The sequence below is a fragment of the Rhipicephalus microplus genome, chromosome X (genome assembly GCF_043290135.1).
Source record: "Rhipicephalus microplus isolate Deutch F79 chromosome X, USDA_Rmic, whole genome shotgun sequence".
In the NCBI taxonomy this organism is placed as follows: domain Eukaryota; kingdom Metazoa; phylum Arthropoda; class Arachnida; order Ixodida; family Ixodidae; genus Rhipicephalus; species Rhipicephalus microplus.
This window is the reverse complement of record NC_134710.1, coordinates 398184466-398212446: the sequence shown is the minus strand read 5'-3', so window position 1 is coordinate 398212446 and position 27981 is coordinate 398184466. Positions and strand designations below refer to the sequence as shown.

The window sequence follows — 27981 nt, the reverse complement described above, 5'->3', positions numbered from 1 at the left end:
AGCATTTGTTCACCCACAGTGTGAACTCTGCTTCGATGACATTAGCCGAAGGAATGTCGCCAAGGTAAAACTGCACTGCATCATCAATATCAGAAAGGCTAGCCGATGCACAGAATTTCGGCAGCAGCATGTTAAGGCCAACCACGACCTTCTTATGGGCATCGAACGGGTCTCTTAATTGATTTTCGAAGTCAGCCAGCAAAGGCAAATGCACATTCCTCCGGTAGTACTCTTCGGGAGTAGCAGAAGGTACGTTGCTTCTTTGCATCTGTCTTCCAGTGATGCGTGGTAGGGCCATCTCAACATTTGTGATCTTCAGCAAAGAGAGCGACTTCAGAAAAATCTTATTAAATTCCGTTTCCGCACTAGCCCTTTTTGTGGAAAGAACGTCTATAACATTCTTTACGTGATCGCACGCTTGAGCCAAGTCACAGTCAATTTTTTGAAGAAACTTGCAAAGTGGCAGTGTCAAAGAGAAGAGGTCGCTACAGATCTGAAGCGAAATGACAAACTAGGGCTTCGTAATGGCATTGAGCAGTTGAGAAGCTTTTGATGAAGTATCAGATGACGCGGCCTCTTCTTCCAAATATTCGAGGAATTGTACAATAGGCACGTACAGTTCAAGGAAACGCTGAAGTGCATCGTGATTCTCTACCCACCTTGTTTGGCAAAAGGAGAGAACTGATTTTCTTTTTTCTTGTGTTAAATCTTCTACTTTGTCTCGCAGTTGGTTCGTCTTCTGTGGCGAAGCTCTCACAAACATACAGGTTGAGGATACAGTTACCAAACAGTTGCGGATGCTGGCCACTCACCTTCCTTGGGCATTGCCCAGTGGTAAAGGTGTCACTTTGCCTAGCGTTGACTGTAGAACAAAGATCACTTGGAGTTGCACTGCGGCCACCATCATTTCCCGGCGGCGCATGGGTGTCTTGCTTGTGTTCGTTCTCAGGTGATTCATATAAACCGGTGCATTCTCCTGAGTCGCTACAGAAGTTCTGACGGGCTTGGCTTTCCACCAGTGCTGAGGAGGGCGAAGTTTTATCCTTCGAAGGAGGCGGTTCTTCTCCGTCCGCTTCATCGGTTCGAACTTTCTTGAAGTAAGACGCAAGACTCCTTTGCTTCGTTGTTGCAGAGTGTCTTTTCATTTTGCTGCCGCAATCCTGTGCACGCACACAGAAGTGACCAGTGATCAGAAGACGTTTGCGCACACAGAAGTGACCAGAAGACGTTTGTGACTGCTTTGACTGCCTGGCGTGAACGGCGGGCGATGTTTTCTTCCTCTCGTATCCACTTTACAGTGGCTAGAATGTAGAAGTGTGATGAACGCGCCGGCTCCCGCGTGGCGCATGTGTTTTCTGAACGCCGCTACAGCTGGTGTGCATGCAGGCCCATTATTGTACTCCAGCTGCAGCAAACTGGATTAACGCTACTTAAAGACCTTTTCACAGAAGACTCCATGGGCACTGCATACTCCCCTTAATATACGTGAACCCCCAAGAATGCACTGCCGAGACATTTGCACTCCCATGGTACAGTCCAGAAAGGAGGTGTTGCTCCGTTCCTGTGAAAAAGTCACCTTTTCACAGACGGCTCCCTGGGCGCCTGCATAATTCTCTCTGGGCTGCGCTAATTAAATAGCCTTGACCCCCCAAAAATGCACTTTGTAGGCTGTGACGTCGGCCTCTGTACGTCGGCCTCTGCGGCGTTTTTTTTCTCCTGTGAAAGTTGACCGCTGGTGCCGGATTGTGTGCCGGCTGTATCCTCAGGGAGGCGTGTACAGAAGAGGTAGATTTCCTTGCGTGTGGTTAAGGTTGTTTGAAGTTGCTCGGATATGCCAGTCTTTCAGTAGATGTCATCTTCGATGATTTGTTTCGGTGGCGAGGACTACAGTTTGAGAAAAGTTTGCCCTGCAGCCTGCGTCCTCGGAATGCGCCGCTGAGTTTTTGCACTTAGGGGTTTCGTTCCCTGGCAAATTTGCGCACGCCGTGTTGGTGTTGCCGTTGCTGTCGAACTGTTTACCTTCACAGAAGTAGACGCGCTTTTCGTAGGAACCCAAAGCCGACACGTGCGGTCCGCACAGACGGATAACTTCTCCAGCGGCAATGCACAAGGAAAGCATCTGGAATCAATAAAGGAGCTGCTACGGTGTGAAAGACGAAAAAAAAAAAAAAAAAAAAGACTCGAAGGAACGCGAGGGCAAAGTGCAAAGCTGTACAAATAGGGCAGGTGCGCGTGCGGGGGAGGGAGCGCTGAGGTGTTCTGGTAAAAGGGTAGATTTGAAGAAAGGAAGAAGAGGGAAGCAATGCCAGGAAAGTTGCAGTGTAACTTTGGCAGCTGTGGTCGCTGTGAAGGCGTGTAAATATTTTAGTATCACCCTAAAAGTTAAAGCATCAAAAAAATTTCGGGGGAGAGGGGGGGTCAGAATCCCCTCAACCCCCCCCCCCCCTAGTTACGGGCCTGCATACAATGAACCTTTCGTCTTAGCTGAGCTACAGGCATCGCTAAACTGCTGTCATAAATTCGCTCCAGGCTCCGACCAAGTAGTGTATGAAATGCTAAAACACCTGCTCTCTGAAACACAAAAAGTGCTTCTTTCCTTGTATAGTGCCATATGGTTTTCCGGCAAGATTCTTTCTGCCTGGAAAGAAGCCATTATCATTCCGATCCTAAAGCAAGGCAGAGATCCATCATCCGTCACAGGCTACGGGCCTATCGCCTTCACAAGCTGCCTGTGTAAACTTTTCAAAAAGATGATTAACCACCGCCTTTTAAATTTTCTAGAAAGAAACAATCTACTAGATCCATACCAGGGTGGACTTCGTGAGAATAGATTCACTACTGACCGCTTGTTACAAATGGAGGTGCAAATTCGTGATGCTGTTGTCCATAATCACTCCTTTCTTCCATTGATTCTCGATATAGAAAAGGCTTATGACACCACTCCGCCCTTCGGCGAGACCTCTCACACTTAGGTGTCCGAGGCAACATGCTGACCATAATTGAAAGTTACTTATCCAACCACACTTTTCGTGTCCGGGTGGGAAATGTCTTGTCACGAAGATTTGTCCCGAAGACAGGAGTGCCGCAAGGTGGTGTCTTAGCTGCACGCTTTTTATTGTAAAAATGACTACCTTACATTCCCACATTCCACGTGAAATCTTTTATTGCACATATGTCGACGATGTTCAGATCAGTTTTAAATCCTGCAATTTTGGAATCTGCGAGCGAAAGCTCCAACTTGGTTTGAATAAGGTTACTGAATGGGCATACGAGAATGGGTCCACCCTGAACCCACAAAAAAGCACACGCGTTTTATTTTCAAGAAAGAGAGGTTTCCATCCCGATCTGACCATTCACTTGCTGTGAAAACTGAACACAAACTTTTAGGCATAACTTTAGATATAAAATTGACATTCGTACTGCACATAAAAAATCTCAAAAGCAAATGCCTGAAAGCTATTGATGTACTAAAGGTCTTGTCGTGCACATCGTGGGGCAGTGATAAAAAATGTCTCATGAATCTTTATAAAAGCCTCTTACGCAAGCGCTTTGATTATAGGGTGATTGTCTATTAATCTGCCACACCAAGTGTTTTGAAAATGCTTGACTCTGTCTATCATTTAGGCATTCGGCTCTCTTCGGGTGCTTTTCCCACTTATCCTGTAGAGAGCCTGTACGTAGAATCGAACGAGTGGTCGTCGCAACTTCAGAGATCTTACATGTACTTACTATATTATTTCAAAGTGAATGCAGACAAAGAACACCCTACACATTCGACTATGAATGATATGTCGAGTTCTGCACTGTTTTACAATTGGCCTTTGTTGCGACAACCCTACTCGATTCGTGTGAAGGGCCTTGCTCAGGAAACTGGTGTGCCACTTGAACACCTTTTGATGGCTCCTGCAGCACACTTGCCACTGTGGCAGCGGCAGTCGATAGACTGCGATGTGCCTTTCTTAGAGGTTACAAAGCATGCACCCATTGTACACATTCACACATACTTCATGGAACTGCAACATAAATACACTTGTCCTGAATTTTTTACTGATGCCTCAAAGTCTTACACTTTTGTTTCATACTCATTGGTCGGCCCATCCTTTTTGTATTCTGGCGCTCTGCATCCTAACACAAGCATCTTCACCGCAGAAGCTTTTGCGATACTTGTGGCCATTAAGTGCATTAAAGAATTAAAGCTAGAAAAGGCAGTAACCTACACAGATTCCCTAAGCATTGTAAACGCTCTGGAAACTCTTAAAATAAAAAACAAAAACCCTGTCCTTGTCTCGCTTTATTCACTATTATGCACAGTGTACAAGTCTAAACAGCATGTTGTAGTGTACTGGGTGTCAGGACACCGCGAGATCCAAGGTAACGTGATGGCGGACCAGCTAGCCGCATCTGTCTACGACAGCGCTGCTAAAACATCCATAGCTATCCCTGCTCTTGACCTAAAACCATATCTTAAACGAAAACTTAGAGCTTATTGGCAGAGCACATGGGATAGTCACAGAGAAAATAAATTACACATCATCAAACTGTTCCTTGGTAATTGGCTGCCAGTATCAAAATCACGCCACACAGAAGTTACACTTACAAGGCTACGAACAGGACACACACAGAACACACTCACACCTTTTTTACGGTGGCGATCCACCTTTTGTGATAGGTTTGGTGAATCAATTACCGTCAACCACATCCTCATCCAATGCATCGAATTAGACTCTATTAGAAAAAGGCATTTTTCGTTAGCTTACCGTGAACACATTCCACTTCATCCTGGGTTGTTCATTGGCAAAGAACCACTTTTTAAGTATCACTCTTTATTTGCCTTTTTAAATGAAATTCAAAGCTTCAGCATCATATACAAGGGAAATTCGTAGCATAACCTCTCCGCAGAGGTTGTTGCTGTGGTAGCTAGTCTGAGAAGCACCTGCCTCTCACCCTTTGGTTTTCAAAAAGGTCGAGGAGGCGTTCGTGCTACAGTGAAATCTCGGTAGAACCAACCTCACATTAACGAAATTTTCAAATTAACAAACTTTTAAAAAATCCCGTGCCGACTGCTGATAGTTTCAATGTAAAACTATTTCGCTACTACATACTTTAAAATACCGAACTTTTCAGAATAACAAGCGTTCATTTAGTTCCGCGTTATATTAACAACGCCTCAGTACTATGAACTCATGTTCTGAAATCGGTCGCGACCACTGGCGCGGTACACAAGCAGACGACAAAGCAAACTGACGCCTTGCTTCTCAGAAGTGTGGCAGTTTGGGCTAGTTGATATGACAAGACCATCGTTATTGCGCGAGAACAGAACGATGACAAAGAGCGCTGATGTCCTTCTTGTCTCTTCGTCGTTGTTGTGTTCTCGCGCTATAACTATTGGCTTCTCAGAAGACGCGCGACAGTGCGGAAGGGAAAAAAAAACAACTAAAGGGCGACTTTCTTTTTTTTCTTTTTATTGAAGCACCGACGCTGCAGGTTTACAAGCGCAGAGGCGAGGGCAACACGGAAGGGCAAGGTCAGCGAGGCAGAGGGCAGAGTGGGAGTCGCGGAGCAGGAAACATAGGCGCGGAAAATTCGAGACAGCGAGGGAGCAGAAAACAAAACGTGAGGAAGTTTCTTTTTTAGCACTTTTTTTTTTCGGAAGAGACAATGACAGCCGCGACGCTTCGGGTTTTTCTTTTTTTGTCACTTCTACATGGGCTCTAAGACTAGGAGACCTTGTTTGTCAGTCTTGTTTATCTCTTTTCGGTGCTTACTTATCGCGTCCGCAAAGCAAGTCGGCGTTCGCGTTGTGGTGCTACTTCGAATGAGTTCGTCTCTGCTTGTGACAAAGAAGCGGAATCAGTTTTCGCTAAGCGAGAAAGTGGATATTCTTCGGCAACTTGAAGGCAAAAAGCAGGCTGTTGTGACCAAAGAACCGAATCGCACCACAGTAATGTGGATGAGCCGGGGCCCTTCGTGCTGCAAAGTTTGTGCTGCGTGCCTCAAAAAAAAGAAAAAAAAAGAAAAAACAACACCTGACTTCTTTAAAGTAAGCGGGTATTTTCTGGTGTTCACTTGTGCATTACTTTTTTTCTCATTAAAAACGAGTTCAAGGACCCACCGTTGTAAAGGTATGTCGTTTTGGTTGGTGGAAAATAAGTATTTATGGTTAATTTTTGGGTTTGCACTATAACGACCTTTCAAAATAACGAATGAATTGCCGCAGCCCTCTGAAGTTTGTTATACCGAGATTTCACTGTATTTTACAATCGCTCATTTGCAGATACCATGGTCACTTGTGATTCATTCCACTCCCTACATCAAATTACATATCACTGTCATTTCATTTTATTTCATTTCATTTCATTTATTTACTCTCAAGGCACTGGGCATTACAGAGAGGAGTAAGACAATAAATATCAAAAAAAAGTAAATCAAAACAGGAGAATTAGAATAAATTATAATGCACTTTCAGAAATGACTGATTGCAACGCGTTGGCGTCTGTGATTGAAGCGATCGATGCGGGAAGGTGGTTCCAGTCAGTATATGTTCTAGGGATGAAAGAGTTGAAGTGCTGGTTTGTATGGCAGAAGGGAACCCCAACCTTGTATTGATGGTCATTGCGTGCTGATATGTAGGCTGGTAGAAAAAACAGTGAATCAGAGAGGGTTCTGTTAGTGTGATAGATCTTATGAAAGAGACAGAGACGTGAATTTTTGCATCGTATTGAGAGGTTATATAAATTGAGTTGAGTCTTCATTAATGTGACACTTGCAGTTCGAGAGTAATTGAACAATATGAAGCGTGCTGAGCGATTCTGAATGGATTCAATGTTGTCTATGAGCATGTGAATATGAGGATCCCAGATAGACAAGGTATATTCGAGTTTTGGCTGCACTAATGATTTATACAGGAGAAGCTTTAGGTTAATTGGAGCAAAAGACAAATTTTTGACGTAAATAGCCAAGAGTTCGATTAGCGTTGCATGTTATGTAGTCAACATGAGCCTGCCATGACAGGTTATTAGAAATGTTAACACCGAGGTACTTGTAAGAAGAAACGTTGTTTAGGGGAGTGTTATTAAGTAGGTACGAGGGGGACGCAACTTTTGAAGGGTTACGAGCTATCCTCATTGAATTGCTTTTATTTGTGTTAAGTTTTATTAGCCAATTATTACACCACGAAGAAATATGATCCAGGTCAGATTGCCGGGTGTCAGTGTCGTTAGAGGTCAAAATTTCAAGGTAAATAACACAATCGTCAGCAAATAACCTAATGGAGGAGGAAATGTTATGAGGCAAATCATTAATACATATAAAAAAAAAGTAAGGGACCCTAAACAGAGCCTTGAGGCACACCTGAGGTTACGGCAGTAGGAGGAGGGTTACATTTATTAGCAGTCACAAATTGCTCCCAGTTATGTAAGAAGCACTTGATTCATTTTAAGATGTGTGGGTCAAGATTTAGTTTACTTAACTTTAAAAGTAGTAATTTGTGACAAACTGTGCCAAATGCTTTAGAAAAGTCGATAAATACACAATCGATAAAAGTACCACGGTCAATAGCAGAGAACAAATCATTAGTAAAACATAAGAGCTGAGTTTCAGACGAGTAATGTTTTCTAAAACCATGTTGAAAGTTAGTAAAAAAAGAATTATTCTCAAGAAAGTTGACCAAGTTGCAGTAAATGACATGTTCTAATAGCTTACATGGCACACTAGTTAGTGATATGGGTCTATAATTGTGGGGATCGTTGGTGTTACCAGACTTGTGAAGAGGAACCACCTTCCCTACTTTCCAGTCGTTTGGCAGGGTACTCGATTCCAAAGACTGTGAAAAAATTCTGGACAGTATTAAGGACGAAAACAATGCGGTGTTTTTAAGAAACTTGGCGATAGTTTTGTCATCTCCGGGGGAAGAAGAAGACTTGAGATTTTCAATTAATTTTCTTATGCCCTCCCAATCAAGGTGTACTGGCTCCATTAGATCGTAGTTGTGAGTAGACAAGTTAGGAACAGTGGTAGGCGCCACGTTTAGAAATGATGATGCGAATACACTGTTAAGAGCTAGGCAACAATTTTCTTTTGGAATAAATGATTCGGTCCCTGAAACTAGGTCGATTTGTTTTTTGTTAGTTTTATCGATTAGCTGCCAAAATCTACGAGGATTAGTTACTAACAAAGAAGGCAATGTTTGTTCAAAATATGAGTGCTTGGCAAGTGAGAGTGCGCGTGCGTACTCGTCGGCTACACTACGATAATCATCCCATCTTTTGATGTTGCCCGAGAGCTTTGCACTTCGAAAGATGCGCTTCTTTTTATTAAGTAGCCGCCTTAAAGTTGGTGTGAACCAGGCAGACCGATTGTTATCGGTTATTTAACGGCATTTAAAAATGATTCTAAACTTTATACACATATTTTACGCTTTTATACAGCACGTGATTTTAGGCCTTTATACAGCCGTTATACACCTTGTCATAGCAATAATTAGTCATCAATTACATCGCATCAAAGACATGGCACTATTTGGCCACCCATGGCCCTTGCGCCATGAAACTCCGCTAATCATCATCAAGCAAGATTCTTTTGCTTCAAAATTGAAAAACTGCTCCCAATTTAATCTCGGCCGTCTAATTTCTGCACACATCAAGTGGCTGTAGCTGGGATTCTCTCCCAAGGTAACAATGAGCTGGGCGCGGGGGAGTCATGCACCAGTCGCTTCACGAAGGTGACCCTGAAATGCGTCGTGCGCAGGTGTCGATGAAAGCCCCAGCAGTGCTCTATTGCTCCCAAACGAAATTTGTCAATTCCCGTTCACCACTGAAAAACGCTCATTTTTTTATCCCTCAAAAACTTGGACCACTGCACACAAAGAGGGCTTCCTTCCGTTTCCCTCAACCGCGAATGCTTCACTCGTCTACGCCAAGCTGCCGCCTTGCTCACAGTGCAGTTGTCGATGGTTTCGGCAACTGGAATCGCTTTGCGTTTAAAGGCAGCCAGATACTTCTTCAACAGTCCTCACATATTGTAGAATTGGGGACATTAGGAAGAAGGTAGGACCAACATGTATAGAATCTATTTTAAAAACTTTGGGTAGGACTAATGCTAGTACTACCACATGCAGTGGCCTCATGATGATAATAGCGCTGCACAATGCCAAAACCAAAACAAAAAAGCCACTGTTGACAGTTTTCGGGATCTGCATGTAGTCCAGCGCGGAAATTTAACATCATAAAAACTAGTAAGAAAAAAAAAACCTCTGACTACAGTCGAATCTCATGAATTCCGACACGCTTAATTCGAAATTCCGGTTAATTGGAACTCAAGATGAGGTCCCGTCAAAGCTATGTGTATTCCAGTGGGCAAAAATGCCCCGTAATTTGAACACGCAAGCACTTGTGACGGTTAATTCGAACATACCGTGCTCCGATAATTCTCTCAGCACCCCACCCAATCCCGCGGTGGCATCTTTGACACCTTAACGCTGCGCGCGAAGGAAAGGAAAAGGAAAGAAAAGGCTGCAGCGGAATGTTTCTCACTCTCAAATGCCGATCTGCGACGCGCCTGTGCCACACTTCTCCCTTTTCCGCCCCTGCCACGTAAAGACCCTTCTCCTTCCAATGCTGTGCGCAAAAAGAGAGGGAAAAAAAGAAAACTGTCGTGGAATATAGCTCTCTTTCAGGTTCCGGTGACACGCTTTTGCCTTTCCCGTCCCTGCCATATAATCCTTCTCCTTTCAACAACGCGTGTGAAGAGAGCAAAAAAAAAAAAAGCCTCTGTGCAGTGTTGTTTTTTTCTCAAATGGCGATCTGCTTCTGTCCGCATGGAGACGCTCCTCCTTTCTCGTCACATGCTGGCCACACTGCGGCTTTGGCGCAGAGGGCATCAGCGGAGATGTAGTCGTTGTTGTCTTGAGAGATTCGGCGCTGAACATAGCCGCAGGCACCTTCTCTGGCCTGGAGAATACTGAAGCTGAAGTAGACATGCTTTGCAAGCTACGTGCGAAATCGATTGACTCGCTGCAAGGCAAATGTGTGCAGATGCGCATCATCAATTACTTCAAATAATGACGAATGTCCTGTGATTTGTGAATAAATGTAAGTCTTCTGAAACTTCCTCCTCGTGTGTTAGCTTAATGCACATGGGCCACTGCATGGGGAGCCCTCTGTTTACTTAGCTTTCATTAATTCAAACTTCTTTTAATTCAAACAAATTTTCGGGCTCCTTTGAGTTCGTATTATCGAGATTTGACTGTATATGCAGGTTTTTCTGGTACAGCTAACGAATGCAAGCAAAGGAGTCAGCTCCACTTTGGCTGGTGTCAACAAACCATGATACCAGCTTGAGGGAAAGCGAAGCAGTAGCCAAAATGTGTGAGAGAGTTGTGCTGGAGAAGGCATGGATTGTGTTTCTCTGCGTAACAAGTTGCATACAGTGGTGCGACAGCTCCATCAGTTCTGCTGATTTGACACGATTTCTTATTTTTGCACTAAGCTACGCCAAATTAGCTTGTGTGAATACGGAATTTTAGGTTAGAAGCAAATTGTGATTGGGTTGTAATAATTTCAAATTGAATTCGAATAGTAGGTATCACATAATATAAAGGACAGTGAGCATACTTGTCGTGACTCAATCAACCTGCACAATATTTAAAAACAATTGGATTTAGGCTCGTGCAAACGCCATTCTTTTTGTTTGAAAGAAAGTGGAAACAGTTTTGAGTAGTAGCAGGATTTGACTTCGGTAGGATGCAAGTGATAACCTGTAAAATACGTTACGCTTTGAAGTTTATTTTATTTAGAGTATAGAGGCCGGTGTAACAAAAATACAAGCTTAAAAAATGATGAATCGACGTGAGGGTAATATTAGCACAAGGTAGGCTGGCAACTATAGTGGCCAGCCTCTCGAAGGAGGATAACGAAGTAGTTCGGTGTGCGCATGCTCTGGTGTTTGTTTTGGCCTTTTGTGCTGACAGTAAACACCCTGTTTTGTACCCGCATGTCTGTGTCCTTGTGACATTTTTTAGTGCAGGTGCTGGGTTATGTTCATTCAACCTTAAAGTTGAGCCTTTGTAGTAGTGCAGACTTCCCCTGGATAGATGTATTCATGGCTTGGCACACCTCTACTGCAGTAAATTCACTTTTATGGGGGTTTTCGTGCAAACTAGTATACACTCATGCCTCGTTATAACGTAATAGGATATAACGAAATAATGGATATAATGAACTAAATGAAATTCCCCTTGAGAGCTCCATTGAGAACAATGTATTTTAAACCTCCTAACGAAGTAAAATTGACCAGTAAATGGATATAACAAACTAAATTAGTCTATCAAATAGTCTATAAAAAAAACCGACCGTAGTGTGTTAAGCATATCATTTTCTGCGGAGTTTGATGCTTGTTCGGCGCGGCTCTTTTAAAACTACCATGCCGACGTTACAGCCATGCCAAAATCGGCAGATAGAGCTGCCCTCCTCACACAGCTAGCGGAGAGGATTGAGGAAGCGCTCAGCGGGTCACATAACAGAGAAGCGGCGCTGCGGTGCAAAGCGATTTCCCTCTCCGTGCCTTGAAGATGACGGCAACGACTGCGTCTCCGCTGCTACCCTCTGCACCGAGAAAGGACTCTCCGCAACAGCTTTTTTTCCCTCTCTACGCGCGGTCTTGAAAGGAGAAGGGTCTCTACGAGCAGAGATGGAAAAGGGAGAAGCGTGGCAGAGGCGCGTCGCAGATCGGCATTTGAGACAGCAAACAATCCACCACAGTCTTTTCTTTCATTTTCTTTTTTTTCTTCTTCGCGTGCAGCGTTGCGAGGTGCCGCCACGGGATTGGGCATGGTGCTGAGAACATTTTTTGAAGCGCAGTATGTTCGAATTAACCGTCGCAAGTGCTTGCGCGTTTGAATTACAGGACGTTTTTGCCCATTGGAATACACATAGCTTTGACGGGACCTCAGCGTGTATTCAAACTAACCGGAAGTTCGAATTAAGCGTGTTCGAAGTAATGAGGTTCGACAGTGTTTATTTTTTGTCGCACGCGTGGTCGCGTAGCGGTACATCGGGCCGCGAGGCGGTTTCCCTCTTTGCATGCTTATAGGTGCGGGCCCATCTGAGCATACATTGCCACAAACTGTTATAATCGATATAACGGAATAATGGGTATAACGAAATAATCGTGGCTCCCCTTCAACTTCGTTTTAACAAGGTTGGAGTGCACATTGAAACTGTGTTTTCATAGCTTAGCATTCCTTCACTGCAGTGAAACCATCTTCACAGGGGGCGGCATGCGGACTAATATACATTTATTCGTTCATCAATATACTTTGAAATTTCCAATGATTTAAATTCAAATTAAAGCAAATTCAAATATTGTAATATTTGTTCAAATATTTGCACAATCCTAGTCAAAACTGCAAAACATGTTCAAATTGTGACACTGTGAGGAAATGCCCGACCAATATCGAAATTCTCAGGCACACTAATTTTAGCATGAATAGGGGCCGAGATGCATTGGCTATTTGCAGTTTGGCCATTTTAATCCAATCGAATTGAGGTGCTGGAGGCCAAAGAGTTTCTGTTGGTTGCAATGCCTTTATACGTGGACACTTGAAAATTGGAAAGTGGAAGCTCTGCATGAACAATGTTGACATGCTGCCAGTGTATTAAATGGAAGCATTGGCCATTTGCCAACTCTCTCAAATTTCTCAGGATTCTTCTGAATTCTGAGAAATCATTTTTAATATACAGGCATGGCCATAAATTTTCTAATAAAGAGGACTAACTACTTCATGAAAAAAAAAGCAAAGGATGGTAATTATAAAATTTCCTGGCTTTGTTCTATCGCGTGCTGAATGCTTTTTAAAGTAGCATTTCTTGGTTCTTCTAAATTGTAACCCTTCTATGTTCCACTCGATTGCAGCTCAAACGTTAGGCGTGTTTGAGGATTGTTTAAAGCCTCTTGTGTTGACACATGAAATACCCGAGAATGACAAGTTACGCTTTTTGAATTTAAGACTGTTTTTTAGCACACACCATATTTGTTGGTGTTACGAACCACGTGCGCAGAAACCTTTACTTCCTTATTTTTCCGCTCTCAGAAAGTTAGTAAAGCGAGGCATTGCACAGACATGCCTTGAGAATGCCTTGAACAGGTCATGCGCTCATATCATCTCTGCGAGCTTCAAAGCTCGAGCATCCCAGCTTATGGCTTCGGGTTTTCCTGAGGCGTTTATCGCTTCTGTTGCTGAGACTATCCTGCGGACCAATAGGGCAGAGCAGAGGCAGGGACAGGATCCGAGCAACACGGATACAGAGCGTGAAAGGATAGCCGTTGTTCCGTACAAACACCAGATATCACACAGGCTCAAGAAAATCGTAAAACATGCGATAGTTTGTGTGCTGTTCTCTGCTCCGTTCAAATTAATCAGCCTCAGCAAATATACAAACCCCCTGAAAACGCAGTCATCAACTGTAGAGTTAAGCATAGAAACAAGTCTGTGGCATGCTCCCAGGAAGTTGTCTATAGGACCAGCCTTTCCTGCGGTACTTGATATGTCGGAACGACCGGAAGGTGTCTGAGCGATCGACCGAGAGAACACGCTAACAATGTTAGAAACGAGAAAGGTGATTTTTTTGCTCAGCGCTGGACAGAGTGCAACTGTGTACCCCTTTTCAAGGACACAGTGACGCTGTATAAGCACAGGGAGGGGCGTACCCAAGTTATCGTCGAGGCCGCGCAGATGGCACACGAACAGGTGTCATGGATTTGCAAGCCCTCCGTGTCTCTGTCCGAGAAGGAACTAAGGTTCCTCGAAGGTTTTGGTGCGCGCAAGTAGTTATATTACTTTTACTTCTCTGTTTCATTTCCTTATAGACCTTTCTTTGCCTTTTTCTGTGCCTTTGTTTTTTTCCCTTACTCATGCATTCCTTTTTGTGCCACATGGTTTTTGTCACATGGTTTACTATCATTTTTACATGTTTTCGCGCTCTGCGCAATAAACTCAGTTAAAAGTTAGCGCTCGTGTCCTTCTTGTCTCTTTGTCGTCGTTCTGTTCTTCTCGAAGGTGGTGACCTACTTTAAGTCACTTTTGCTGCATCACAGTGATGTGGTGCAAAAAAGCATGTTAAGATTGAGAAGGGGCTACTAGTTCAAGCTGTTATGGAACACAGCACCTTTTATTCCTCAGCTCCCGTGTGGTGCATAAATGATCACTGGGATCGTTCGGAGTTGTCTATGTTCCAGCTACCCTCAGAAATGAGAAATAATAATTTCTTTTTAGGCAGGTTCACATTAGCATTTGTAGCTCCTGTAAAATCATTTGGCAGGTGCTACAAATAGGGATGTGAACTTTATAATAGTTTGCATTGTGTGGTTGTTCAACACACTGTTTCTGTGGAAGCAGCAGAGCTCACGTGCACTGCGCACGAGTTAGCTGTTGTTTAATAATTTGCACGTTTATTTTTTTTCTGTAATAAAAGTAATCTTTCTTTGTTATATTGCTCGAAGTTTGAGATTTGTTGCTTAAAAACTGGAGATTTTTCTTCCCGTAACCTGCTACAAATCAGGATTTCCCTGCCCCATAAATTGCTTCAAATCATTTCTGTTGTTGCAACCCTGTAGATAGAAGTATTAAATTAGTGCTATTGTTGAAGATAGTGAGACGAAATGGCGGTGATTAGCCCATGCCAAGGTCACAGCTTTTATTTGGAACACAGGCTTTGGGGGAGTCACCGCTGCAGCGTGTAGCCAGACTAGGAGCTCAGCCATTATGTTTTCTTGTGGTTCGTGCATCACGAGCCACGCAGCTATCTTTTTCTTAGTATAGCAGGTAAGCAAGACTGGCGCGACGCTACATGGGCCTAGCGCTTTGTGCGATTTAAAACATGTCCCAAAAAAATGGCGTGGACACTATATTCATGATCGGCAGTTCATGGTTTGTCCGTGGGAAAGTCGGAGTTGTTACCGTGAAAAACGTTGGGTACCTAAGAGTTCTTCTGGTGGGCGACACTGGGAGCCGTGGAGAGGGCAAGATATGCGCCGAACAGATGATATAGGCAGCAATGGCGCAACCTGTCGAGGACCTTGTGGCTGTGGGTGTCGGCGGCACCATCGGTCGCCTGTCAAATAACTCCTCACTGCGGATGGTTCAGAGTGCAATGATGACTCGTGAGGACAGGTGTCGCAAGTGTTGTATGGGCATTGTAGGCACGAGCATAATTAAGAAATTGACGCTGTCAGCATGAGGTGTTGGCATGACCACACTGGTCGATAGTCCCTGAAATGGCATGCCGGAAGAAAGGCTCTGCAATGCACATTGTGGTTTCTGACGGGTTGCAGACGCGGCGGTGGGAAAATGCGTAGAACAGCGACGGGCTGATGTCGCAAGCGCAAGGCATACATGGATGGCAGCGATGCTGGCACATCTCTGGCATGTGAAGGAAAAGGTCCTGGACTCGAGCAGCACTGATCAGAATCGCTGCGTCATTGAATGTTGTGCGGAAAGTGCTGATCGGTTTCAAGCTCTTCAGCGCTGTCCTCGTAGATTGTCGGTAGCAAGTCGGGATCCGCAAGAGACTTGGGTTCTACCAGACCATGGCACGCCAGGTATATGGCTACGTCACCAGCTATGGCAGCCGCCATGAAATATCTTGTGTGCGGAATGGTATGCTGGCTATATGCTTGCGTAGCAGGCGAGTCACAATCGTATAACTTGGAAATGGGCATAACTGGAGCGTCGTCCGAAACTGTTGCCATGCTGGCATGGAAGACTGGTTCGGTTACGGTGCCACATGTGGTGTCAGCGAACAGGTGACAGGTAGCGCCGGTTTGGGTGTCGCACACTGCTTCAGTAGGTGCTGAAGTCATCGTGTTCACCGGCATGTCCACAGGTGCCGACCAGTCAACCAAAGGTGAATCTTCGAGCGGCGTATGTGTCGATACGTTCGTGGAGTCGTTTGTCGTAGGACGGTCGCCTACCTCACTGTTGTGGCATAGTGCTGGGCAAGATGCAGTCGAGGGAAACCACGAGGAAGACTTGATCAGCATTGATGAAGAAGCATCATCCTTATGGTCAGTCTTGTGTCGGAGGCGATGTTCAGCACCACAAAACCGTACGACTGCGTCCCGTAGTCCGCCATATGGGTGAGAGCTCCTAGAGAAATAGGTGAGGCGTTGTCTGAGGTCAAGCGGAAAAACATACTCCAGGACCCTAAACATGAATTCTTAGAGCCAGATGCTGCGAAGCTCCAAGGCAGCCTCGAACTCTTGGAACCATGACTCGATGTCGGAGGTGCGGAACGGTGGTAAAGGCGGGTCAAAGTGCGGCTGCAAGGCTTGAGCTGGCTGGAACATGGCCGCGAATCTCAGTGGCCGCGGTGCAGCGCCGTTCGTTTGTTCGTTGGTCCGTGGTCACCACTTGTTGAGAAATGAGAGACAAGACAGCGGCGATGAGCCCATGCTGAGGTCACAGCTTTTATTTGGAATGCAGGCATAGGCAGAGTCGCTACTGCTGCGTCTAACCAAGCCAGGAGCTCAGCCATTCTGTTTCCTCGTGGCACGCGCATCACGAGCCACGGGGCTATCATCTTCTTTAGTGTGGCAGCTGGCCAAGACTGGCGCAACACTGCACTATATAATAAAAAAAACGGGTGTTAAGGGGAGATGCGGATCGAAAAACGCGAGTTTTTTTCAAAATTACCGTTTTTTTATTTTTGCCTGTTTTGATATTATTAGTACCTCTACTGTTATGAAAAAAAAAAAAAATACAGGTCGAGACTTAACTGTAAACGTTTAAAAATTGCATCTAAAGAGCACAAGATGCCTGTTAAAAGGTCCAAAGTGGGCAGTCTTCGAGCACCTTGCGGCCGATAATGCGCCGCCGCTCGCCATTGTTGATCGCATAAGCCGAAGAGTCAAGCCTCACTCTTCAAACAACAACACTTTCTCTCGCTGATGCAGCGCAAGAGCTAATAAAATATATATATAAAAACGTTTGTTTTGAAAAAAAAAAAAACAAGTTTGTTTGAAAAAAAAAAAAAAACAAGGAAAAAAAAAAGATACGGGGAGCATGTGGGTGGGGCCCCTATTCCAGGGCTCCACTGGCTTTAGCGGCCCGGTGCGCCTGGTCGAGGAGCGCTAGTTGCACTCCCAGATCCTCGCTGGTGAGCAAAGTCTCCCACTGCTCCCTTGAGGAAATTTTGCCGGCTCTTTGCAGCGAGTTAATTTCGGTTGGCCTTTTCCGACAATTCCACATTATGTGGGCGAGAGTTGGCCTGCCTCCGCACCACGGACAACTATCGCTGCACATCGCAGGGTGAATAGCATGCTTCAAGGAAAGATTTGGATATGTGTTTGTTTGTATACGGCGCCACTCATAAGAATTTCGGCCTGGTAAAGCTCTGTGTGGTACACTATATCTTCGTTGCTCAAGCCGTTGGTTTTCAAGGATATCTCGCGGTAAAAAGGGGCTGTCGTCGGAGTGGTAGGCCGCTCGGTTAATTAAAGCACGAGCTGCGCCATCCGCTCTCTCATTGCCATCGAGTCCTGCGTGACCTGGGCATCAGATGATAGCATGGTCCTGGGTTAGGTCCGGTCCTAATAGGCGAATGGTGTTGTGTGGTAGTCTTCCCATGAGAAAGAGTCTACATGCGACAAGGAATCGGTGAGAACAAGTGACGATCGTCCCAGAATATCCTTAGCTTTAATAGCAAGCGCGATAGCTAAAGCCTCAGCGTGATTCGCGGACGCGGCTCGTGCCGTGGTGCAAGTGAAAAGGCCTTGACCCAGGGCCGCTCCTACGTACTTGTTTGTGCAAGCACGTACTTGTTTGTGCCGCATAGGGCGACATCTGTGTACGCAGTGTCCGGATTGTTCCCGAATTGCTGCTGTAACTTGCGAGCTCGCGTACTCCTACGACTTTTGAGACACCAGGGGCTCATGTTTTTTGGGATAGGAGATACTAGAATATTTTCACGTAGCTGTTTAGCCATGGACTCCAGTTTCCCTCCCGCATATTGAGGACGAGCTGGGTAACCTACACGGCATTGCAATTTTCTCCCAGTAGTGGTTAAGATAAGCCTCTCCCGTTGAGTAATGAGCACCGCCGTGCGTAATTTCTCATAATAATTGTGCATACCGAGGGCTTCGAGACTTTCTGTGGACGTTCCAAGTGGTAGGCCGAGAGCCGCCTTGTACGATGTTCATATCAACGCATCTAGGGCATTTAAATTCGTTTTATTGATCTCTTGGAAAGGAAGACTATACGTTAACCAACTGAGGACAAAAGCCTGAACCAGCCGGCGTGTCTCAGATTCCTTGAAACCTTTTCGGTGATAAGTGACTCTATAAATCATACGGGAGATCTGTTTCACCGTTGTTCTGAGGGTTTTTATTGTGTGGTCCACTCGCTTGTTGCTGTGTAGCCACAGTCCGAGGACGCGCATTTGCATTATCTCTTTTATCTTGTGGTCTCCTAGAAAGAGGTTGACCGGCTCGTGAATGCGACGGCCTCTGCCTCGGATTCTAATAAATTCACATTTATTGGGAGCACAGCTCATTCCGCTATGATAAGCGAAGTCGTCAACAGCGGTCACTGCGTCTTGTAGCATTTGCTCTTTTTGTCCCAAAGAACCACTGTTGGCCCATAGGGTAATATCATCCACATAGAACGCGTACCCTAGCCCTGAAACGCTGTCTAGTCTTCTTGCTAAGCGTCTCTTCCCAATGTTGAAGAGAAGAGGAGATAGTATCGCCCCTTGTGGTGTGCCTCTATTGGGCATAGGAAACGGATCTGAGCGTGTATTGCCTAGGCCTATTGTAGCAGTGCGAGAGGTTAGAAAAGAACGAACGTAGTCATATATCTTTTGCCCACAACCGATGTCATTTAGCTCAGATAAGATGAGCTCATGGGACATAGTGTCAAATGTACTTTTCAAATAAAGAGCTACGACGAGATGTTCTACACCAACCGAGGTATTGCAGAGTACCTCTTCCCGAAGTAGAAGGAAGACGTCCTGTGTTGACAAATGTTGGCGAAATCCAAACACGCTTGTTGGAAAAAGGTTCCGATCTTCAATGTAAGTCGTGAGACGTGTGTGAATCACCTTTTCAAATAATTTGCTAAGACAGGATGTTAATGATATTGGTCTTAGATTGTAGGTCGGGTGTTTTTCCTGGCTTCGGAATTAGAATAATTTTGGCTTCCTTTCAATGTTGAGAAACCATGCCCTTCTCCCATGCCTGTTCATTAAAATACCGAGTAAGCTTTTCCAGGTGTTCGTCGCTCAGATTCCGAATCATTGCGTTTGTTAGTTGGTCAGGTCCAGGGGCAGTATTGCGCTTTGCTGCTTGCGCTGCCGCGAATAGTTCTGCCGTGGTTATCGGTGCATCGAGCACTGCGTTTTCCTGGCCTTGGTATGCTAAAGTGCACAGGGAAGTTGTGAACACACCTATGTACTTGTCTCGGAGCTTAGCGAGGAGGGCGTCATCTGTTCCTGGGAATACCTCACCGAGCTTTTTAAGAGTTCGGTTTGCTGTCGTTTTGGTTTTACCAGGTTTCATTATGCTGCGCACTATTGCCCTTGTCTTGGAGGTGTGTAAGGTTCCTCTGAGTGAGTCGCGAAAATTCGCCCAGCTTGCCGTCTCCAACTACTGCACGTAAGCGTTTGCCCGCTCAGATATCTCAGCAATTCTATGGCGCAATTTTCTATTGAGTCGCTGTTGTTTCCATCGCTTGGTCAACCCTCTCTTGGATTCCCACATATGTATCAGATGGCTATCGACTACCGGGGTTTCCGCTGTGAGCGCATCCTGCTTAGAAGTTGCTTTGTGAGCCTCTCAAATGTGCGTTGCCCAATCTTCAGTGCTATCCGGTAAAATTTCGGGCAGTGGGACTTTACGATAAGTTACCCAATCTGTTAATACAACATGGCCATGAGACTGCCGAGTTTTGGGGGAGGCAATCGACACGCTCAAAATATAATGGTCACTGCCGAGATTCTCTTCTAGGTTGTGCCAGAACACCTCGTCAACATTATTTATGAATGCAAGATCAGGAAATGTGTCTGCGCTGATGCTGTTACCCAATCTTGTCGGGTGTTGCGGGAGCATGAGAAGTAGGAGCCCATGCGCATCAACAACTTGCTCGAGTTCTTGGCCTTTCGGTGTATCTTTTTGGTACCCCCAGGTAGTGTGAGGGGCATTAAAGTCCCCGAGAAGCAGTAGTCGATCCTGGATGCTGGAATTACTCTTGGAACACCGAATCAGTGCGTCAAAATCGGCTATTTTTTCCTCAGGGGAGCTATACACGTTCATAATTATGGTTGTGGCTTTGCTACGCTTGTGCGGTAGTATACTTATGATTTATTGGTTAATGCTGCTAGTTGCCTGATAATCTATACTAGTTGCTATTTCCTGAAGAACCAACGTGGCCATTTTAGGGTAGTCTGGATTTGATATCGTGTAGTAGCCACTCAATTTGACTGGCTTACTGCCAACCTCTTGTTGACAAATGACATCAGGTTTGACTGGCGCCGTATTAAGAAATTGTAGAGCGGCCGCACGTTTGTCGAAGGTGCGGCAATTCCATTGCCAAATTTCGACATATTCGTTATGCGCTTGTGTTTTGCTCGCCATGGATAGTGCTATCGCTGTCCGAGTTTGGGAGTTGATCGGACGACGGATAGACGGAGCACCCGGGCTGCTTTTAGGCCGTTTAAGAACAGTGGCCCTTATGCTGGCAATAGATTCGCCGACATAACTTTTATAGGTTCTGAAATTCGGTAAACATTTGCTGCTGAAAGCTTTGCATGCTCTGCAGTTGCTGCATTACTTGTTTTAATGTAGCTACCATAGAATTAGACTCGTTCGTAACTTGGCCAGATGTGCCGGTTGCTTTAGAAAGTGTTTTTTGGCTTGATTCTATACTGCGGTTAGCTTCGAGGGAGGCCAACTCTCGTTTTATTACTGCCAAGCTCTCACGGAGGAGCTTGTTCTCGCTAATAATTTTTTGATATTCTGGATTAGCCGTTATAGGAGCAGCGGGAGAAGCAACTCGTGCATAGCTCACCTCGCCAAGTTCGGGCGCTTGCTTGATCACTGAGAGCGTGGAGCCCTGGATTTAGGTGACTTGTGTGAATGAAATTGGGGTGGGGTCTTGTGAGTGGAGTCCTTCCGGGTCCGAGATCTCGATGTAGATCTGTATCTAGAGCCGAACCTTGGGCAAGTCTCTGGCGACTCCGGGCAGTGGTCCAGGGCAGATTATTCATCATCAGAGCTGAACCAGCGGGGGCGTTGAGGTGGCTTTGGTGAGGTGTCACTAGCCCTTGAGGTTCTTTTCTGCGGAGATTTGAGTCGTTTTCTGCAACTTCGGTCGCCTGTCAAATGACCCTTGCCACAAGCTGCACACTTCGGAGAGCACTCATGTCCGGTTGCAAGGTCCCGTTGTCCACAAACGTGACACAGTTGAGTGTCCGGCTGGGGGCAAACGTCTGAACGGTGACCAACCTGATGACACACTTTGCACACCTGGGTGGTAACCTTGTAGGGGTAGCAAGCAAGTTCTCCGCCGTTGTAATAGCGTACCGAGGTGTAATCCCTCCAAAAGAAGTTATAACGGCCGTCTTGATGTTTTTAAACATCCGTGCTTGCAGAATTTCGATACCTTGGGTGCGTATGTGGAGATTGGCTTTTAGCGCTTCAGGCGTCGTGTGGGGGTCTAAGCCGTGAGTGACACCCTTACTTGTCCCTTCGCTTGTCGCTACGTAGGCATTGACTGAATGTGGCCGGCCGTTGGTCTTTAGGGTGGTAATACGCCTCATGTGGTTTGCCACTGTCTGGTGCGGCGTCGAAACAATGAAGATGTTGGAACCTTGCTTGATTCTGAGCAAAAATTGCTCACCAGATATTTTTACGTTGCAAGCTTCTATCACGGCGTCTGCCAGTAGTGGACTAGTCAGGGTCTTGACCGGTAGCCCTTGGTATAGTCGCACCACTATCTTGAAGTCGTCTTTGGTCAAGGGGGGTAGCCGCCTGTGGGCAGGCCTGTATTTAGATTTTCTGGTTGCTTTAGCAGTGGATAATTGGTGGTACGAGGTCGTCGAAAAATCCATGGACTTGGCCTTCTTTTCTTTCGCAATAGCCTTCTTCTGCCGCAGAGTGAGCAGGAAGTGGCTCCATCCGCTTGGTTTTGGCTGTCGGTCTCGGCGTTCTGATTGTTGGTTTCATTTGGCGTTGAGAGTTTTAGCTTTAGAGTCTTGAAGATCCATATTTTCAAGTTCTTGGCGTCGCGTGTCCGTCATCCACGAGGGTCCGGGACGCGCAATAGCGTCTGAGGGTTCATTCGCGAGAGCCATCATGTACACGCGCAACGCGCACGATAGCGTTCCTGCAGCCGCCTACATGGCGGCGATGCCGTTGTCGAGCTCGCACGGTAGGCACGTGCATTAGGGCTTCTAAAATAAAAAGTTCCAGTCACTTACAGCTGTGGTTGGTGTCAGTCGATGTGGAATAACTTCAGGAAGCCATGGCAATAGTCGAAATTGGCCGCACACAAAAATTTCGACAATGGAGCCGGAAAATTAACGGAGCACTTGCGGACACGGCTCTTCTTGTCGGCACCACCCAGCGACCTCTCCAGAAATAATAAGAGGCACGCTTCGGCGCGTTTTTCGAGCGCCGCGACTGGCTTATCACGTGGTACAGATCGGGGTACAGCCATTGGCCGCTGCCCGGCTGTATGTGCTGTGAAGCCTATATGCGGGGTCCATGTCTTGTCGAGCAGCACAGCTGAACAATGCTTTTTTTGTGTAATTATCTCCATTATGAATGAAAAAAGCCATTGCTCGCAAGTGAAAGCCGTTGTGCGGCGCGCTCTGTGGGAATATGCTACGAGCAGCTGGTACGATTTGCGGCAGTTGTTGCCTTGCAAAAGCCAATGCATCAAAAGTCATTCACACCCGTCAGCCGGAAAGTTCATGATGTGGCAATGGATGACGTCAGCGCCAATCTTGTGAGGTTGAAAGAGCTCGCAGTGAGAGAACTTAGCAGGGACAACATTGCCATTATGTACGATGGTATGTGGCACAAACATGGCCACAAAATGGCTTGACACTAGACTTAGTTTGGATTTCACAGTCCTATTGAACTTCTTCCTAGCTTGCAGTTGGCACATGGCTCTGCCAGATGGATCGGAAGTTTGGCAAGCGTCTCATGGCCCTGTCTGTGAGCGAAATGTCTGTGAAGATTTGGCTCGAAAAAGCCGAGAGGGACAAACTTATCGTGCTGGCGTATTTTAGTGGCAGTGGCCACTACAAGAAAGATTGTTCTTTTTGGTTGTCAAATTTCATCAGATTTAATGGTATCTTTCATAAATAAAACTCAATTTTAACTTTAAAACTTGTTTTCCTCAAAACACAAATTTTGTCTTTTTTCTTTCAATGTGCCACTCCTTTTTCGGGCACTTCTAATGCTCGGATCTACATGAAATTTTGCCCAAATTTTTTCCAAAGTATGACAAATGCAATTATCTAGCTTAAGTTTCAATATTTCATTGTGTAATAAAAGAAAACTGTATGTAGACCTTTACTAGGATAGGCGAAATATGGACTTTTTACATCTATTATTTTTCATGCCTAATACATATTTTGTATGTGCTTCTTAATTAGTTATTTGCATTCTACACTTTATTTCAAACATTATGAACTATGAATGATAAAAAATTACGGAAGTTCAGGGATGAAAAGAGGGGAGGGGGGGGCAAAAGGGTTAAGGTTTTCACTTTGTCATGTTGGAGACCTAAAAGTATGCAACTTGCAAAAAAACTATTTATATATTTGAAATCAGCATAAAAAGTTTCATAAACAGCCCAAGTTTCATTGCTCTAGGGTGAATATTAAAAAACAAAGTATCTTCGAGTAGCATCTCCCGTTAAGAATATCATAGTCAAAATCAAGAAGAAGAAATAGTTCTGGGCAGGGCACGTAGCACGAAGGCAAGATGACTTCTGGTCTATAAAGCGGTATTGACACAAAGTTTTGGGGTCGAGAAAGCCTGTGGGGTCGATGCTCGTGAACATAAGTACATCATGTGCAAGATATCAACAGCGAATATAGCTTAAAAGGCATTTTAAAATAATTTTGAAGTTTGCGTGAGCGACCAACTTCATAGTGCTACAGACACCAACGGGGCTTACCCCAAGGGGACCCCATACTTCCTTTCCGTCACCACGCTGCTGTCAACAAAACAAGTTATGATGACGTCATAGCCGCCATTTTCCTTTTGCCGCGTTTGTTCCCAAAGTCTTTGTTTCTCGGCAGCTGGTTGCTTAGATAGTTTTGTGTTTGGCAACATTCCAGTCCCGTTTCCTATTCAAAAGCATTTCTTGATGGGGACCGTGCGGAAGTGCATCACAGTTCTGTGTGCTGACGTGGTCAAGAGGTGCACACACTAGGTGGCGACAGTTGCACCCAGTTTTTGGAACTCTCTCAAACCGAAACTGAAAGTGATTGATCATGAGGGGCTTGGAATTAATTATTTGTCGCGTGCTGCAGCAAACAATGGGTCGTGTCATGACTAACAGCCATACAGCAACGCATTGCAGCAGAAAAACGCGAGGCCAAAGTTTTTGTGCCAGTACCCCTTTAAGGGTAACTGACTGGATTCCCAGAGAAGGCAAGTGGGTCAGGGGGAAACAGAAAGTTAGGTGGGCAGATGAGATAAGGAAGCTTGCGAGTATCAAGGGGCAGCAGCAAGCACAGGACTGAGTTGACTGACGGAACATGGGAGAGGCCTTTGTCCTGCAGTGGACGAAGTCAGGCTGATGATGATGATATAATAAACACTACAGTAAACTCTCGATAAATGGAAATTTGCTAAATGGGACTGCTGCTTAAATGGAATGAGTGCTTTTGACAAGATTGGTTTCATTCTTGCATTCTGCACTCCTGGTCATTTCTCAGTAAACGGAACTCCTGTTAAACAAAAAGCATTTTACTAGTCTCTTCAAGTTCAATCTAGTGAGAGTCTTATATATTGCTGAGGGCCCGGGCTCTAGACGAGAGCTGCCCTCATGGAACACATGGAAACTGTAGACGCCATTGAGCAACAAGAATGTGTGCATTTATTAACCTTCTTTCACATCATGGCAAGCTCGTCTGCCGAATACTTAAGAAGTAACACGCTTAATACTGAAATATGTAATGCCGATACAATACACAGACAACATAACATATACAATGTACTGTGAATATGGGGCACTCACATTTGACTCACCATGAGGAGCCTATTGAAACGAGCTGGGGATTGTCCCCCACAGGCATCCTACAATAGGCAGCAGCATTGCTATTGACTGAGGTCCCAATTGAATGTACCAGCGTAGCCTCGCCACTGCCAGGTGGTGCTACTGACACCATAGCGTGACCATAGTGCCATCTCTTGCTCGGCAGCAAAAGCATAACCATGCTAACTCTGACTTCCACTCGATGCACATGTGCCATGAGGCGAAAACGACTTGCAGCGGTTGGCTTAGCCTTCTTTTATGCTTATTTTTTAGTTGCAATGTGCCTGCATCAAAGTATGGGTTAATGAGAACGTGATACCCTGCTTATTAGAGGCACCTCATGTTCAGAACTGCTTCGCAGGGATATAAATGGGGCCACCTGTACAGTAAACTTCATAAAAAAGAAAATATTTCCATCTACTTACTTGAGATTTGTGTTAAAGGGCCACTCACCAGGCCCCATAACAAATTTTAGTTAGACTGTGGAAGTTGTTCTGTGTCCGTCGAGGAGCATTATGCCACAAGAATTTTTCCAATCGGTTCATTACGAGCGGAGAAAGCTGTTTTTTGGAAGCGGCACGAAAGGGATATGAGAGGAGGCGAGCTCGAAACCCTTGTCGCTCTTCGCGTAGCCTTCGCAAGCCAAATTTCTTTCCTCTCCGGTATCCGACCAAGAGGTCACGTGTGCATGACGTGCCCGAACAAGCCCAACTTCTGAGCTTACAAGCGGCGTGTTCTTTTTTTTTTTTTGACCAGCATTATTTAGTGGTCTACTGCCTCTTTATGCAGGGTGGTTTCGAAATTTTTGCTTAGACACGGTAGAATAGAGGAGCACAATGAGTGTGTGATTGGGTAGGAGCGTTACTCTGGGATCCACAGCTGTCCTCAGCTCGTTGCGCTGTCCGCGGAGACACAAATGTTTGTGAAACGCCGGCTTATTAGCCCAGCATTTTATTGCTATTCACTGGAAAAAAATGGAAAAAAGATGCGCACATTACCTTATTGCATCTCATTATTTATCTCTACATTTATTAATCTCTTCAAGCAACAAGTTACATAAACTACGCATGTAATGTTAAATATTTTTTGCCATGTCACGTGCCACTACCTAAAGGGGCAACGTCACTACACTGCCGTGTACATAAGGCAATTCATATGTGCACGTTATGCCCTCATTTTCTGGGCGTGCACCTGCATAAAGAAGGGGGAGCAGAGTTCATCTTCAAATTTGACCCATTTTCGCAGCGCGTAGTATTGTAAATTTTGGCAGATGTGATCGTGAATGCCCTACCTACGCAATGCGCTTCAGCTCCTGGTGAGTGGCCCTTTAAGGTTCGAAACTTGCTTCATTTTATTGAAAAAATTTTCTTCGTAGCTTTTTGTTATTGTAAGACAGATAGAAATTGTTCATAAGGAAAAAATTTTATGTCGGTTGATTGATTCGAATACCACTTGGCATTGTTATGACAACTTGGTGGCTCTCCTGGGACCTTGTCTGTGAGGTGGTGATGGTAGAGCATATACCTCACAAAGAAAAAGCGAAGTGGCCAGACTTCTGTGTGATAGTTTGCGTTACACCCATTGAACACTGGAAGAGCAACGAAAAGTTCCCTGTGTGACAACCAACGACGAACAGTGTTCAACAGTTGTACATTTCGCACAGAATGAAATTTATTGTAACTGCAATGTATTAGTGGGATAAGGTCTCTCTGGAGCACATTGATATTTATTGATAATTTAAATGAAGTGGCGCTATAATGAAGACTATGTGGGGACTTGGAGAGCTTTTGTCTGAGAAGATGCATGAAGAGATTAATGAGGTTAAGAGCGGCAGCAGTTGGTATGCGACTGATGACAAAAACCCACAACAAAACACAGCATACAAGCATGGTCATGGGAGTCAATTGTTAGTTTCAGCCTCATCCCATAGCCCTCACTTCTATACATTGTGTGCTTTTTGTGGGTCTTTCACTTTCATTAATATGCGTATTTATGGTAGTGTGCCTGAATGGGAAAACTTCTAATGTTTTTTAATCTCTCTCTGTGCTCTGGCAGTGCGTCACTTTTTTACCTGGTGAAAGGCGAGGAGAGGGCTAATTTTAATGTTGGCATTCGAAGGTGAGTGACCATTTTTGGGTTTTTATGTACTAAGTCAATGCATTTGCTATATTCAATAGCTATGTCTGAGGAGGGACCCTATTTAAGATGCAGTTAATGCAGAAAATCTCGCTAATTTTTCAGTGTTTAGTGAAAAAGGAGCAGTAGAAGGCATTCTTTCCATCTTGGTACGTTTTCTTTATTTGGCTTGCCTCTTTGACTGAGCACTGTACTTTTTTTTTAATACAGCCACTTGGCATTTAGCCACTGCTCATATAGGTGCAGGTTCAAATTCTGGCTAGAGCTGTTGCGCTAGGATGGGGCAAAAGCATCCGTGTAATAAGTTTAGGCATATGTTAAAGGGACACCAAAAAAGGAAATTAATGTTTTGTGTACTAGTAAATTACAATTTCATAATACAAAAAAACATCATTCTTATGGCTAGAAGATTCTTACTCTGAGTGAGAAAGTGCGCAAAATGAAAATGTCGGTGGCAACGCCACCTTGAAATTTTCACATTAAATGCGGTTATGTCATAAATTTTCATGGCATCTACTAGGTCATGCGCAGTTCTAATTAGTAAGATTGAAGTACTACATTGTAATGAAAAAAAAAAACAG

At 44.9% G+C, this 27981-nt stretch overlaps 1 protein-coding gene across 2 annotated transcripts in view; it reads left to right on the top strand.

Moving 5' to 3' along the window:
* LOC119160999 (protein zer-1 homolog) overlaps positions 1–27981 on the top strand; it is a 214168-nt gene that overhangs the window by 87322 nt on the left and 98865 nt on the right. For both annotated transcript variants that reach the window (XM_037413298.2, XM_075880180.1), the window contains exon 8: positions 27320–27382. In XM_037413298.2, the coding sequence (XP_037269195.2) occupies positions 27320–27382 (63 nt within the window). The remainder of the gene's footprint in view (positions 1–27319; positions 27383–27981) is intronic.